At 29.1% G+C, this 17,813-nt stretch overlaps 2 protein-coding genes across 2 annotated transcripts in view; one reads left to right on the top strand and one right to left on the bottom strand.

Annotated features, from left to right (window-relative positions):
- Positions 1-17,813, top strand: part of LOC119686205 (kinesin-like protein KIF17) — a 223,738-nt gene that overhangs the window by 71,657 nt on the left and 134,268 nt on the right. The gene's annotated exons all lie outside the window — the stretch shown is intronic.
- On the bottom strand, positions 12,043-13,654 carry LOC119686204 (RNA-binding protein MEX3B-like; the record flags this gene model as incomplete). Its single annotated transcript, XM_038100715.1, is given in 1 exon segment — positions 12,043-13,654. A coding segment is annotated over 1 exon segment (1,526 nt), but the record flags the coding sequence as incomplete, so codon positions are not given.

Here is a 17,813-nt window from a genome sequence, read left to right as displayed (position 1 = left end):
TGTTTATGCACGCGGAATTACACTTGTGCGGTTGTGCGTGCAAATAATGAAGTGAGAATAATTGCATATAAATAGACGAGATTTTTGTATGCAAAATCACTTAGCGCCAGCATCCCGAAGTGAGTAGTCACCTACTCTAACGCTAAGTCTTTTTGAAAGTCTATAGTATTTTGATACTAAGGCTAAATAAATTTGTAGAATTTTGCGTAGAGTCGTATATAACGCCTCTAATGTTCTGACATCGTTGGCTAGAGTTTGTACAGTAGAGTAATTTTACATAACGCCTCTGATGTTCTGACATCATTGGCTAGAGTTTGTACAGTAGAGTAATTTTATAACGCCTCTGATGTTTTGATATCGTTAGCTAGAGTCCAGTGAATAGAGTAATGTTATATAAGGCCTCTGATGTTCTGACATTGTTGGCTGGAAGCTATTTAGTGGAAATTTGTATAACTTCTGTAGCATAATAATTAGCATAAGTTAATTTGGAAACTCTCTTGAGTCAATAAAATTTTATAATAAAGACAGTCATTTTAACACTACAAACAGCGTCTTTGCTTTTCCTTTTCTTTTCCGAGGAAAAGAAGCATAAGGCGCTGATAGCAAATTCTGGTGCCATTCGGGTCGTTCCCTCTTTTCAATAAAGGGACTGAGTGTGACGACTTTTACGACTACTTTTACCACGTCGCCACAAAAATAAAAATGCACTAAGCATACAATTAAGTTATTATTAATGTAAAACAAAAAAAAAAAACAGAAAAATAAATAATAGTAACACAACAATAGAATTAAGCTATTTTTAGTTAATAGTAAAAAAAACATTTTTTTATTAGTAGTTAATATAAACTTATAAAAAAATGTTAGCATAAGCTTTTAATAAAATTAAGGTATTAATAAGTTAATATGAACTATTTAAAAATTAAAGTATTATGAAGTTAAATAAATTATTAATAACATTAAGTTATTATTAGTTTAATAAAATTAAAAAACAATAATCCTCCGTGAAATATAAATTAATTAGCAACACTTCTCTTTTTTTTTTTTGAGTGTCATTTATTTTGCCGAAGTTTTAATAAATGTGCAGCAAACAACAAGAGCAAACATAGCAAAACCAACCGCAGGCATTTAGAATAGGCAATAACAACTTAGAAGAAATTTACACAATGTCCATTCTGAAGTTAGAAGTTCCGTTTCGCAAGATTTATATAAAAGGAGGAGTAAAATCAAGCAAAAGGGGACTTGGTCGCAGCACTTAGAACAGTGCGCATCGAAGCAAGTGCATAGCCACTTGATCACAGGCCACGAAGCAGAACACTTCACAGCAAAGGTAATAACAGAGGTAATTACTAAATTCGTAGAACATTGATTCCCAACCTAGAAACGCAGCTTTGTCGGTAGCGTTGGTTCCTAGTCCACCAGTGTAGCCCAGTCTGTAACACTGGTTCTTAGCAATGCAGCCTTGGTTCCTAGTCCACCTGTGTAGTCCAGTCGGTAACACTGATTCTTAGCAACGCAGCCTTGTCGGTAGCGTTGGTTTCTAGTCAATCAGTGTAGCCCAGTCGGTAACACTCATTCTTAGCAACGCAGCCTTGGCGGTAGCGTTGGTTCCTAGTCCACCATTAATCAGTTTTTTTTTTTAATACAGGAAGTATAAAAATTCTAGAAATTTGTAATTATTTTTTGTTAGTAGATACGTATAAATTATATTGTAAATAAAGAAAATACTATATATAATAAATATAAAAGTACAAAATAAAAATGATCAAATGTCAAACTTATTGTATTACGAGAAGATTCAGGGTTGCAAAGATATATTATTGTAACGACTCTGGGATCCGGCGAGCGAAACCTCGGCTCTAAGGTTCATTACAAGCCTAACCAAAAAATCACAAACCCAGAAAATAAATGCGAGAGATTGTAGCAGACTATAACAGACAGATCCCCGTGCCAATTCCGTATGGAAGAAAATTACTTCAACTTCAGAGACAGATTCTTTAAACAAACAAAAGACCACCTATAATCTCTTTTAAGCGATTTGTTCATAAGCAAACTAAAGTCCAGTTTAAAGGAAAACGATGTTCTACCAAGGATATGGATCAAATATGTAGATGATGTGTTTGCAATCGTAAAGAAAAACAGGCAACAAGAAACCTAAGAGAATCTCGGCAGTGCAAACAGAAACATTGAATTCACACACGAACGAATAACGACTGCCTACCATTTGTAGACCTACTCATACGACACAAAAATGGCGTTTTCGAATTCACTGTTGTAACGACACGTTTTCGTTCGTTAGTAACGCTGAAGTATACTTAGCCGTTGTCCAGGGGTCGTTGCAATATAATTTTTATTTTTGGAAATCAAAGACAATGTGATATAGTAATTCAATTATTTATTAAGGAGAATTTAAAATAAAATAAGGTTTTACAATCTAATATAATTATAATATAATGCTGGTTTGCTAATTTGATGACTACGATTATTTGGAATAATCGTGCTTTGATAATTGTTCCGATTGTTGTTTCCACGTGTCTGAAATGTTGCTATCAGACTACAGTACTCGTGCTAGTCTTGGTGTTTTGTAAGATGATGTCGTTAACTGGAGATTAGAAGTATTATGCTGGGTTACAGCCTTGCTTAGCATTTTTTAATGTTAGGACGTATTACTACCCTAACTCAATCCTACAGAAAATACTCCTAGTCAAGATGTATCATGACTACCTTGGCTTGATTTATATATAAGACTACATATAAAATCTACTAGGCAAAATGTATATAATTACCTTGACGTGATACAAGACTACTAGTCAAGATGTATATAACTACCTTGTCTATAGTTCTACTGACTTGTTTCACAAAGACGTATTACTACCTTTGAGAGCTTCCCAATAAGTCCCCTTGCTTGTACAATGCGCGTTTATTTATACTCAAACGACCAAAGCTTTCTTTGTAGCGCATCGGTACATTTGGCGTTGGTATTTTTGATACTTGTTGTCTTTTGCTGCTGTTGTTCACCTGTAAGTAATTTCTGTGCTTTGTGTTTTCGTGCGTTCTTGAATTCGCCGTGCTTTGTATTTAGTTCAACCAAAGCTTTCATACTTTGACGTTTCTTGTTTTGTTTACAAACGAGTTTTTGACATTTGTTCTAAGTTTTGTGTGTACGTGAATATTTTTTCGATAATTTAAATTTTAATTTTAAAATTAAATTCTTGACTTGAAGAATATTAATTTTCGCAAATAAATCCGAGAGTTTGTGTTTAGTTATTAAAATGAAATTCATTTCATCGTGCCATAGCAAATTTAATCGTGCCATAGCCAATAACTCAAACCATTCGTTCCAACACAAAATGGACGCTTTCCACCACATGATACATAGAATGCTCACACTATCTTTAACACAAGCAGCTATTAATCGACAAAATCATAATAAAGAAACGCAGGCAACTATATTCCAGAAATATGAGGACACCAACAGCGGAAAAACCAAAACAAAGAAAACAACAACACCGTCTCCAAATGTCTTAAAACCAAATTTAAAAAATTCCATAACGACCTATTTTACTCCAGTAGACCACATCAACTCGAAAGCCTATTACCATCCACAAAAGATCCAATTCACCCCTAAGAAAAATACGGAGTATACAAAATCAACTGCGGCTCCTGCAACAAAATATACATCCAACAAACAAAAATACCCTTATCAGTAAGGCTTGAAGAATACGTAAAGAAAGCAAGAGAAGCACCGAAAAAAATAAACCCTCACATAAAATCAAATGTCGCCAGTCATATAATAACAGAAAATCACCACATCGACAGAGATAACCCCCAAATAATCAAAAATAAAAGAAATAAAACATCGAAATACACAAACATTAGGTCACAGCTTTACTTAACGGCAATAACGTATCAAAGTATCATCATTCTAAAAAACAAGCAACCAGTTGACCGAACTACCTACGTATAATGAAATCTGAACAGCACAAAAAAAACGTTATGTTTTGCTTTGAGCTTGCATTGGAATTGTTTAGAATTTTTTCGAACATGTACAATTGCCACATGACTTGGACTGGGAATTTGATGTAGTATATAATCCTCCATAATTTTGTATAATTCCCTATAATTTTGTTTGCCGAGAACAGGTTTTATTTTTCAATTTATTTCTACTTAACTCTAAGTAGGGCAAAAAAGTAATATCCATTGACAGGAGTGATTCTTAGTTAATTCTCTAAGTTGACATCATTTTTGGTGTTTATGCTAGTTCCTAAATAAATGAAGTTATAACTTTGATTTTATAGTTGTCAACAGTCATTTATTAAAAATTTGCTTCGCTTGTTTTTCTAAATGGAGAAAAGCTGCACTGATGGCACGGGAGCTCTTACCAAAAATATTTATAACGTCGGCATACTCAAATGGCATCACAGCTTTGTAAAATATTGTACCAGTACAGTTCAAATCTGTTGTTCGGAATCTGTTGTTCAAACGGCTTGGAAAAATTATTCCTAATTCTAATGGAGTTGATCATGTTGTTCGATGTCATTTTATACAGTCGTAGTTTCGCTGGTATATTACATTTAGGCATAGAGACACCACAGGGTAGTTTGATATACTGTGACCTTCTGTGCAGTAGTATCATCATGATACAATTAGTTGTTCCGCAACAGTACGCATAGTGCATGAGATCGGAGGACCGTACTGCCTTAAAAATGCCGAGATGCTGGAATTTAGTATTACTAGGTGAAAGTTGAGGTCAAGTGCTTATTTTATAGCATATCACAAATCTGATTCCAAACTCGTTCTCTATTGCATACATCTATAGTAGATGTGGTAATATACGCTTTTTGAGCATTATTTTCCCTTTCGACACATTTCTTAGAGAGTTGTAATGTCAGCATATTATTTCTTAAGGACATGTTGTATACATGTAGCTTCAAGAGTTGGGACATGTAGCTTCAAGAGTTATAAATATTTGCCGTTAAGTTAGTTATTGTTATTTTAGATAATTGGATCAAGGTATTATGTTGATTAAAAAAGGATTGGAAATCTGCTGTAATTTAGAGTTTAGTGTCTCAAAATTAGATTGTATTACTGATTAACATGCGCATCATTGTCGTTTATAGGTAAAATAAATTTTTTAACATTTTCGTTCAGCAAAAGTGATCTAGATTGTGATATATTTGCTCCTAAATTTTAAATGTGAGCGCATATTGTATTGCAAATGTTAGGTGGCAGATCTTCATAGATTTTGTGCTTCAAAATTTACCTTCTGCTCAAAAAGTATCCGGATTTTGTTGTTTGTTAACTACACCCTAAGTAATAGAACTTTTTTTTTTGTTATATTGGTACACCTTTTCTTGACATATGGTACAAATTTGAGCGCCATCTGTCAATTAGTTTGTTTACAGCAGCTGTTAATGTGAGACAACCTCAAGTGCATTTAGCGATTTTTACTATGAAAAATTCTTGTTGTACGCGATTTTTTGACTAATCACGGCACCACTGTCATCGCTCAGACACCATATTCGCCAGATCTGGCTCCGTGCGACTTTTTCCTGTTCCCGAAACTCTAATTGCCCCTTCGTGGTAAGCGTTTTGAGTCGATTGAATCGGTAAATGAGAATTCGCTGAAGGAACTAAAAGCCATCCTTCACGGGCCTACGAAAAGTGTATGAAAGATTGGGTTAAGCGTTGGCATATGTGTATCGCTTCAGAAGGAGCATATTTTGAAGGAAATAAACTAAATTCGGAATAAAATTTTAATTTGTGTGTTTTATTTGCAAAATCCGGGTACTTTTTGAGCAGAAGATATACTAGCTTACTAAGCTAGCTGCATTAAGCAGATATGGTGTAAACTTAGCTAATGCATGGAATTCCCACAAGTGACTTTGCCTCGAACTCTTAAGGTCTGTTGGATAACAAATCGTGGAGATTAGGTGCATAAGCATAATGTTAAGATTTTTGTATAAAAGCTTAAAATTTTTTAATAAAGAACTAATTCAAAATCAAAATTCATACAAGTGTTTTCTTTGATTAAAGTGCCTAAAAAACCTTGAATAAATTGGTTTATGTACCAAATTTGTAACTAACAAAACACCTTGATGGAACAACCTTGATAGGTCAAACATTGAGACGGAACGCATATTGGGTTTTAAAGTTATCAATTTTTATATTAGTCATTTTTGGTGGCTCGCAAGTATAGCAAAAAATGCATGCTGGCCTATATTCGCTAAGCAAGACATTGGCATCACTGTTGCAATCTGTCAAGTTTTATGTTTTGGCAAATAGCAAATCTTGCATATGTGCACATAATGCAAGCAAATTACATTTTGTATAAAAATAAATAATTTATATAAATTGAAAAGTAAAATAAATACAGAATTAACAGAAATGGTAAAAATTTTGAAAATTTCAAAATAAAACAATTTTTGCCAATTTTTAAATTTATGAAATTTTTGAATTTTATTTGAATTTTTGTTTACATATGATTGCAATATTCGTTGAGCTATTACATTGTCCCCAAATGTCCTATTTCGGAAAAAATAAATATAAGTAAATTTTCGCATTTTATCATATAAAACCTTATTCAAATTTGGTTCATATTTTGTATAATTGTGCTATGAATGGGAATGAAGAGATTAAACACACCTTTTATAAATGTTTTTCTATATATTTTGACAGCTTAGAGAAAACTTTTTAAAGCTGTCGTTCATATTTTTAAGAGACACAAAAAAAATTAAAGCAATTTTATTTTTTGACACCGTCGGCTTAACATAAGTGGGCCAGCAAATGCATTCTTCTGTGCTTTTTTTGACAAACAATCGGCAACGTTGATTAAATTCTTCACCATATCAACGTGACCAAATCGGTAACGTTGAACGTTCTTCCATTTTCAGGAATTTTAACATTTTTTAATTTAATTTCTAAATGTATAATGAATTAAATAAAAAATTATAATAAATAAAGAATTTTATACCAAAAGAACCAGTCTTTACTATTTTATTCCGAAAATATTCATGGTCACAATTTTGTTCGTAATTCTGCTTATTCAGTTCGTCACTCTTGCTTTAGTATACCATCAAGTTAAAATCGCAATACTATTCTACAACCAAAATTACAAAAGAATCTTAACCCTTTAGTTTCCAATTTTTTTGTTTGAAAAAATTACTGGCTATAGTTTTAAAGTAAATAAGTAATATTAGTTCAAGAAAAAGTTTGTAAATAAATATCAACAAATTCATAAATTAAATCACCATAAATTAAAATTTTATGAATACGCAAAATATAAGATCGCTTACGACGGAATTGTAGTGATCGTTGACACTATCACTAGCAGTTTAATTGTGGGCTACTTTAGGACATTCTTGGGTAATAGAGAATTAATGTGTCCAATTATATTGCGATATTGTAAAAAAGTTTCAAGAAATAGAACAAAACTCGACAAATTAATGTTACAACGTTTGGCATTATTATTTACGATCAAAATTACAATATAATCAATAAGAAACAAAATCAAGATGTAATAAAAATTTGTCAAGAGCAATATTCAGATTCCTTCTGCCATACGAATAGACTACACATACATTTGTATATTCAATTATTCTGAATAATATTTGCAAAGAAATATTTAAAATTAGGTGCGCATATATGTATATCGTTTATTTAATTTATTTAATATAATGTAAAAGATATACATTCGGCCTTTGATATATATATTTCGAATCTATATATTTATATTTTTAATATCATTTATAATTATTTTACTTAATACGTAATATATTTTTAAGTATCATTTCAACCATTATTTGATTTCATTATTATTTCTTATTACGAACACAATGTGGATATTTCTTATAACTTATAGCATATATCTAATATTTAAATGCAGCCTATATAGATACAATTATTTAAAGTAGGGGAATATAGAAATATTTGTTGATCAAATATAAATAACGTATAAATACGTTCTTTATTTTTAAGTAAACAGCTGCACATTTAAGTACAATATATTCGTTGTGAACTTTTATATGCATGCCATATATTTTACAAAAAGTAATCATTTATAAAATTTTGTTGATATTCATTCTGCATTTATAAAAATGTAATATATATTTTAACAATACAAAATTTAATTTTATGCACTTAATAGCTAAATTAAAATAACGACAAAATTTTTTTCATTATGAACCGAATATTTTATAATAGAACGAAAATTATTTCTATATATATAGGGATTGAGTAACGATTCGCATTAGAACTTTTATTAACAAACTTCTTGCACAATACTTGTTTTAATTTTAGAAGCATAAAATATTAATGTAATAAATTTTCTTCACAATTAAAAACACTATATCCTTTACTTTTTTAAAAGTTTATCAATATAAATTAAATCAAAGCCATACGAAAATTGTTCAATTTATTTTAATTGATTTAAAAGTTATAATTAACAAAAAATATTGTGCATTTTTCCATAATAATTTTTCTGTCTAAATAAAAAACCAAAGATGATGTTTTCTGTAACAAAATGGATTAAATTATAGACTTGCGCCAGATATTGGAATATATAATTGTATATATATTATAAATATATACATATAATTTTATATGTATACAAAAATTTAAATGCCCAATTTCACCTTTATAAACAAACAAACAATAAAAAACACTTTTATTATATTAATTACTTGAAAAATTTATATAACTATTTATTTATAATATTATAAATAGTTTCAAAATTTCGTAATTTATTTAGGTAACTTAAACCAAAAATATTGTGTACATAACAACTAAAATAAATTATAGAAACACATGCGCACCAATTTGCCTAAATAACAAATTAATTTTGTATCTATATTTTACATTTTTAATTATTTTATACATTTAAATATATAAATAAACACCTTTTTTCTCACTCTCAATATTTTGTTGGTTACTTTAATAATATTTATGAAATTAAAATTGCTATGTATATGAATATATATTGGAGACGCTTAACCAGCAAACATACATTTAGTAAGATATATAAATAAATTCTTTAAAAAATCGAAAATTTCATACTAATCAACAATAGTTCAAGTAAAAACTAAAATTTTTATCTATTTCAATATCATGATTTATAATTTCTTATACCATATATTAATTTCATTAAGGTTCAAATTATTGTACTTTTTCCAATAAAAAATAAAAAAAAAATCTAGTCGAAAAATCTTAACATTTCACATTTCAGTTCGTATATTTGTCAAGACAAATAAATATATATAACTTTCAAGTAATTTTCAATACTCATTTTCTTCTTACTTCCAACTTGAGCCCATGATTTCAATTAATCATCAGAGAAATGGAATAAATATGCTTTTAATTTGAATATATAAGCAGAAGTATATACTAATGCAAATTTTAACTATAGAGACGGCGACAAATTATAGCTAAATATCTAAAAAACCTAAAAAATGTGTACTTGCTATTTAGACATTTGTCGGAATAAACATTTCTTTTATAAATCTAGTTGTTATTAATACAAAAACTACAAACACAAAAATCCAAAACTCAATTAATTATATTCATATATTATATGGAATTTGTGATCCGAAAACAAATTGTCTTTTTTACTGCTTTCTGGTGTGACGGGTTATCATTTTAATTGAGTTCGGTTAGCAAAACCGTACGATTTCAGTACATACTTTCTTTTAAAGAAACTACGACTATTACACATTTTTAGCAATATCATCAAAATTCACCCAAAATGCAAAATTCTTTATATATGCTGGCTTAACCACATCTCCAACACAATGGTTGTTAAAAATTATTTACAATATTCTAAAACATATTAAAAAGTATATTTTTTAAATGCCTTCATATATCATTTGTATATAAATATCATTCTGTAATTAATATGCAAGTCTTTTAAGTTATTTTTTACATAATTGTAAAGTTTCGACATATATATATCTATATATACACATATATATGTTTATATTTATATATATATTATTATATATATATATATATATATACGTATATATATATGTGTATATGTATATATAAGTGCGTTTGTGGGTATTTTATATTATTAAATTTACACAATGTTTTTAATGTGCGTATAAGTATATATTTAATATTATAATTTATTTAATACACTTAATATTCAATAATATTGATATAACAGTACAATATAATTAAATAGAAAAATAAACAAATAAAAATTTATACATATACTGCTTATTTATCAGTCATAACGTTTGTATATTTATTCTTAAAAAAAAAATAATGTAATGAGTAAATATTTTTCTTTAAATATATATGTGTATTTAATGAACAAGATATAAAGAGAAAAAGATATACTGCTATTTTAAAAATTTTAAATATATCGTAGTGATTTATAAAATAAGCATTATTCGACTAGCACAGATATATTACAATTAAAATATTTTTCATATATAAAATATAAATCTTTTCAATACTAATATTAAGATCAGATGTATGTATATTTACTTTTATTTTTAATAGAATGCCTTTCTGAATTTAAAATGACGTATTTAATATTTGCGCATCCAAATTATTTGAGAAATTCTACTATTTTTAAAAGTAATATGAATAATATGAATAATATGAATTATGAAAACAATAACAAAAATAGTTAAAATAGTTTTAATGACATACTGACAAGGACGATAGAATTTAATAAATTCATATTTTTAATGAAAGTGATGTAGCTATATAAGCGGGGTCACTTTTAAAAGCTGAATATATTTTTTTTGAAAAATTGACTTAAAAGCTTAAACATAGCATGTTTGTTAATTTTTTTTATAAAAATATTAAATAACGATGAAGTCAAAATGCATTTCTTCTTAATGCATATATGAGCTACTATTTTTGTAGTTTTTTAAATATGCAGTTAAAATATAATTGATTATATTAATATATATATTGAATAAATTTATTTAATAGCAATGTTAAATGCGATTACGGAAGAAACATTATTTTTTATTGTATATGTATATCTGAAATTTAGTTTTATTCAACTTTTTTATTTATATTGGCATTGATTAATAATTTTTTTTCAGTCCATATGGTAAAATGTTCTCTACTCCACTATATTAATTGGTATTACGCATATGTATATACTGACAATTCTTATGAATGTATATATTCATGTTATTTAATATTATGTAATATCTAAACAATTATTATGAAATTTAATGACTACAACATTGTAGTGTTATATAAATTAATTTTCTAATATGATGTAATACTAATGTTATATATTATATATGATTTTGTGTGGATTGCAATTTAAGTAAATAAATTTTTAAGTATTATTTGGAGCTTATAGTGATATTTCTTTTGGTAAAATTCAGATATCATGAAAAACAAATTAATAGGGGGTACCTTCAATCCGAAGGATGTTTTCTCTTTGCTTTCAAAATTAATTATAAAATATAAAATCTATATTTGAATTGTTATATTTAACAATTATTTAAAGTATTGACATTTATTATTATTATTTGCATTTCTTAATTTATTAAGTCTTTTAATTTGTAATTAATCTCATATTAATATTTATATAACCAGTAAATGAACTGAAGTAATTCGAAAATTTAGTTTATTCTTTAAACATGTGTCTACATATGTATATGCATATCATTAGATAGATATATGATTCGCTGCATAATATTTATTAGAGTCTGCTGTTGCAATTTTATTTTTCATTTTTCATTTTCCATTTTTCATTGAAATGTTTACTAAGCATACAATGCTTTCAAATCAATAAGCGGATTTTAATAGTTGATATTCAACTAAAGTTTAAGTTTGTAATTTATTGTTATATTCTTCACTTACTAATGTGTTATTTAGGTTTTGTAAAACCTTAACTTCAATCAACATAAGAATAAAATATAAAGTTAACTAAAAGCAGATCTCAGACAGATGTTAAATTACATTAATACTATTTTCAGTTTATTAACTAAACTTGTGTATTCGAAACATCATACTATTTTCACTTTATTTTCTATATAATAAAAGTAAATGGATGAGCTATGACACATTAAATTGAATATTTGCTCAGAAATCGATTTGATAGTTTAATATATTTTGTTCTACTAAAAAAATTATATTTGATATACCTTGAAAGTAAACTACACAAGAATGCGTATTGCATGATAAACACTTAAACTACAAATAGGACATGTACCCTCTCCTGCAGAACATATACGTTTAGCGCATTCCATACAAAACATGTTATGACCACATGGAACTAATGCAGCAGTAACCTTTTTCGTATTACATACCAAACATTCTCGAGAAGTTGTACCAAGGGATAATTGTGTTTCGGCTATATGTACTCTTTGAGATAAAGTATTTGTAATAATGCCACTGCCTTGACTACTAGAACAAATTTCACCTAACAGTGAGTCGGTGGGACTTATTGAAGTAGATGGTGAACAACGAGATTCGGTTAATGGAATAGTGGTTGTGGGTAGTGTCCAAATATTTGGCGAATCGCCAATTCCTTCATCTGTATCTAAAGAATCACTTAAATTTTTCCATATGTTTATCAATTCAGGTCGACTACTATTACTACTGCCACTGCTACCACTTCCGCATCCACTACTAGTTACAGTCGCGCTACCGCTATTGTTTACACTTTTTGATGAAATCGTTGAAGAGGCAGATGAACAAGATCGGGTCATGCCGTTGGTACCCAATATTGTATTTTCATCTACATTTATTTTTTCATAATTGTTAGTATTCAAATTTATAGGATTGATTGCATAATCTTGTTGTAGTTGCATCTGTTGATTAACTAATGTTTGTTGCACACATGCAGTATCCACTCCGGCAGTAGAAACATAATCATTATTATTTATATTTAGATTTTGTAGAAAAGTAAAGTTGTTGACCTGTGATGTAGAATCTATTAAATGGTTGGTGTTTATGCATATACCGTTACTGCCATCATTTACATTTTGAACCCCAAAATTAATATTGCGAACACTTTGATTTGTGGAGTACGTATCAACAGCTTCTTGTTTTAAATTTTCAACACTGTCAAATGTGGATCCAATACCATTTTTATATATAGCTGCCATAAAATCAGCATTTACATCTTCATTTAGAATTTGATTCAATGCACCGATCGCTTGAAGCGAGGTCGCATCATTTTCCATATTTAACACATTTGGTGAAGTAGGTGTTAAATTACCAGTTCTTAATGCAATATGTGCTTCAATTTGCTTACGTGCTGTTTGAACGTTGTCTGGAAGACCGGTCACTTCAAAAATCGGTTCTTTCTCTCGCGATGGAGTAACGATATATGTTTGAGTTACATGCTGTATGTGTTTAATAGTTGCTCCCTTTGGTCCAACTACAAGTCCTACAACACGATAAGGGACTCGGACCTGAATTGTTATTTGCCCAGGAATTGTTGGAGGCCCTGGAGGATTTTTGCCATTTACAATATTATTGTTGGACATATTATTATCAAGCACGGGTCTGCGAGTTGCCCGAATCAAGCTAAAATGCTCTGCTGCTGAAAGAATTTCTCTTTTAGCTTTTGCTACGTCTTCTTTTCGTCCTGTAACAACAAAAACTGGTTCCTCATTACGTACTGGTGTTTTGATGTAGGTGTTAGTTTTTGCTCTAAGTGCTTTTATTTTGCATCCTATTTTCAAGAAAAAAAAAAATATGTTAACAAATTTATACAGAATTTGAAACAGACAAATATTATATTTATAAATCAATATAAGTTACTTAATATTTATTCGGTTTGAACACAACTTTATTAAATTATTGTATATGATATCAAACAAAAACATAAAAAGTAACAAAAGCAGAAAAATAGTCATAGAATAGGTACTAGTTCTTGTTTTTGAATTTTTGTAACAGCTCCCAGCCACATTACTATACCCATTTCTAGGTGACAAGTAGTGAAATGCGATATCTGCAAATAAAAGTACCTACCATATATAAATATATAATTAATGTAAAATTCTTTGAAAATATTGAGCTTAGGTGTGTTCTTGTCTTTAACTTGAGCAGGGTAGCCAGATAGTGGTTTTCTTACTGAAGGTGAAAGCTTGTTTCAAGTTTTTTAGGGGAGAAAATGATTAAGAAGCTTAAAAAAATAAAAAATTCTATGCATAGGTATATTCTATGTATATAAAATTTTTTGTTAATAATAGCATATAGAGTAAATAAATTTATTATATATTAATGTAAAATATGTTATGGCGCACACAGATACTTGAAGTAATTACTACACTACAAAATAAACTAGCGTCTCGAATTGCACATTTAAGTGTAGAAGTGTACACTACAACGTATATTTTAAGTAAAAATATAGTGCTAATTTTAGAGTGTAGCTAATAAGAATATTCCTTAATTTTTATATTACAATATTTATTATTTTTATTTAATATATGTGCATAATTACTATAAAAACAAATTTTTATATGATATTTAAAATATTTTAATAGTAACAGCAGCCTAAGTTGCAATATCTGCAAACAGTCTTTAACAGCTTATAATGGAGCTTATAAGCTTATAATTGCATATAATACGGAAATAGTAAGAATTTAAAAGTCAAACTTTTTTAAAAAGATGACCTGATCATTTGCACCAACTATCGTGGGATATGCCTAATACCTGTCGAGTACAAGGTCCTTTCAACTGTACTGTGTGAAAGGTTGAAGGCATATGCCAACTATCTGATAGGCCTTTATCAGTGGGGCTTTCGACCTGGTCGCTCCACCATTCACGAGGTATTCACACTGCGCCAAATACTTGAAAACGTCTATAAAGTAACTTTCGATAGCTCCATAAGGGATTGTATTTACGTCGCAATGTCTAGGCTTAGTATCTCTGCAATATTAATATGACTATGAAAAATTGTGCTGAGCAAAATCCGTAGCTCCGTCAAGCTAGGATCGAGGCTCTCCAAACCTTTTGATATCATGCGAGGCCTCAGTATTTTTTGTAAAAAATTTTACTGATTGCAACATATACTCCAAATTTTTATATAAGTTGTTAGCTTCTTGTGTTTTGTGCACGATAGTACAGGTAAAAATAATATATGTAATTTACTTCTATTAAAAAATCCTACTTAATTTTTATATAGCTCAATTGGAAGAAAACACATTTTAATTTTTTAAAAAGTATATTTCAACATTTTGTGAGAGTTTATCAATTATTCTTCTTTAGTGAATTTGAAGATTTCGCAAGTTGATATTTTCGAACAATATGAAATGCATAAATTATATAATTTCTTTCATAGCGTGCATAGCTCATAAATCTGTATATTCATGAGAAAGAATGAAGAAAAGTACATTCAGACTACGTAAATGTAGTCAACTATGGACAGTATACAATTTTGGATAAAAGGATTCAATAGAGATCTATTGAATCAGCCACAGACTACACGATACAAATAATGGACTTTGAAAATAAAATTTTCGCTCATTACTCTAACAGAAAAACAGCGGAGTGGAACAGGAGCGGATATATACTCGAAGATTTAAAGATACGGAAGTCATACTGACTTCTTGACACGCAGTTTCCTTCAGCGCAAGATATACGCAATCGAAAAAACAGTCGGGGTAATGCAAACTAGTACAACTCATTCTTAGAATTACAACTATCTTTGTAGACAGTAAAATTAAGCATTGTGAAACAATATTGTGCCTCACCATATAAGATAACTGATAAATCGCTAGGACTGCGAGATTCTTGAAACCATATGTCCTCGACTTGACAGAAATAAACCAAAAAGTCTTTTTAGGCTTAAATAGTTATGCAATTACCCAATTTGCAGTTTGTGTACTTAATGGAGTACTAACAAAGGACTGCAAGATTGCATCGATACTTCCCGTATTTTGGTTGGAGTCTATTTTTGGAGTCTATTAATGCTTGGAGTCTATTTTTTCATTGGCTTTGCAGAGCTAACAGTGGTAAACTTGTCGGATAGATGTCAAATCTAATAAATCAAAATCTTAAAAAAAAAGAATAGCTCCCCACAGGGAGAACTATCTAAATTGTAAATTATGAAGTATAAAATCTTCTATTTATCTAAAAGTTGTTAAATGTCACATTATTTGTCACTTTTGACAAACGGTTCAATTGGGTTAAACATTTGAAATACAAACGGAATAGCTGCTCTAAGATTCTACATTTATTAAAGCCGCTATTTAATAATTATCACTTCAACTTTAAAAACAGAAAGTTACTTTATACGCAAGTAATTAAACCTGCACTACTGTACGGATGTGTTACATATTGCAAAGCCTCAAATACTACCTTAAAGCAATTACAGATAGCTCAAAACCTGGCTTTAAGAAAACTGTTTAAGATTCCATGGTATATTAGATCAACAGACATACATAGAGATCTTAGGATTGACTCAGTGAAAAAATATATCAGAGACAGAGCTCTAAAATTATTCACTAAAGTTGATACGCTAATTAACCCCGCCCTAACAATCCTCAAGTCCACTTCTGGACTCTCAGGAAGATATGCTGATTTAAGGTCCGTCATCAACTAAAAGACAAATAAATGATATGATTTTTTTTTTTAGCCTAGTTAAAGCCTAGTGTGGGGTAGAGATAAGCCCCCCAGCCATTATAGAGTAAAAGTGCGTAATAGCACTAACTTAAGAAGAAGAAGAAGACATAAAATTAAATAAAAAAAAACAAAAAATAATTCTAATAAAGTATTGAAATCGATTCAAATAAATGAAGTGTGATATTTTATTGAAATTATATCTAAATTTTATATAGATGTCATAAAAAATTCATTGATGTGCTGATATTAATTAGGAGTCTCGAATATACTCTTTTTATTATTAACTGTTATATTTCTATTAAAGGACTTCTTATAGTTTTTTTGTTTCGTCCACGCTTCCACAGAGCTGTACCAAGTAAAACTTAGTTAAGAAAAACACGCTTTTTTCGGTTTTTATTAATTTAATTTAATAATTAATTTCAAAAATCAACTATAAAAAAAAAATCCAAGGAAGAAAATTATTGTAGTTGGTCGATACACACGCGTAGTTTACTGTGAGTGCTAAAACTAATGACTGTGATAGAAGAAATTTTAAACACTACAGCTTCTGCAGAAATTAAAGCGAAAAAAAGTTGGCAGATAAAAACGCATTGGCGATCATGACGTTGTGTATGAACCTATCTAAGCTAAGTCACATTAGGAACTGTACAAATACTATTACAGCATGAAATTGTACAAATGCAATTTTAACATCCCAGTAGAAAAAATGGTCTTCGAAGACATTGTATACAAGACGGTCTTTGATACCGCGTCCGCATGTTCAAGCAAATTTGCAAAACAATTGCTTAAAACATGAATGTAAATACTCTTTCTTTGCTTTTTCTCTCATTTTTAGTGTTCATAGCAACGTATTTGAATTTTGCCTCAGATGACGCTATGTTTTATAAATGAAGTGACGCAATAATTTTGAAGTGTAGTAAATAAACATTTGTGAAATAAATATTAAAAAAATCAAAATGAATAAAGAAACAAAATCATTAAACTATGAAATATTAAAAAAAAGAAATTAAATCAAAACAAATGAAATATTGACTTAGTTCCTGGAAAATATATTGATATTAATATTAAAGACAATAATTCCAGTGAAAGTTGTTTAAGAAACAAAACAAAGGATGTTGAAAATAAAAAAACTAAAAACACTTGTGAAAAATTAGCTGTTATATTAAAAAAACACAGGATTAACAGGCGTTGTGGTAATGATATTTTAGAACTCTTAAGATCAGAAGGTTTAATTGTACCAAAATCCTCTTCAACGCTTTTGAAAA

This window comes from Teleopsis dalmanni, chromosome 2 (genome assembly GCF_002237135.1).
Source record: "Teleopsis dalmanni isolate 2A chromosome 2, ASM223713v2, whole genome shotgun sequence".
Classification (NCBI taxonomy): domain Eukaryota; kingdom Metazoa; phylum Arthropoda; class Insecta; order Diptera; family Diopsidae; genus Teleopsis; species Teleopsis dalmanni.
Note: the sequence above shows the minus strand (reverse complement) of the source record. Positions and strands in the feature narration are given on the sequence as shown.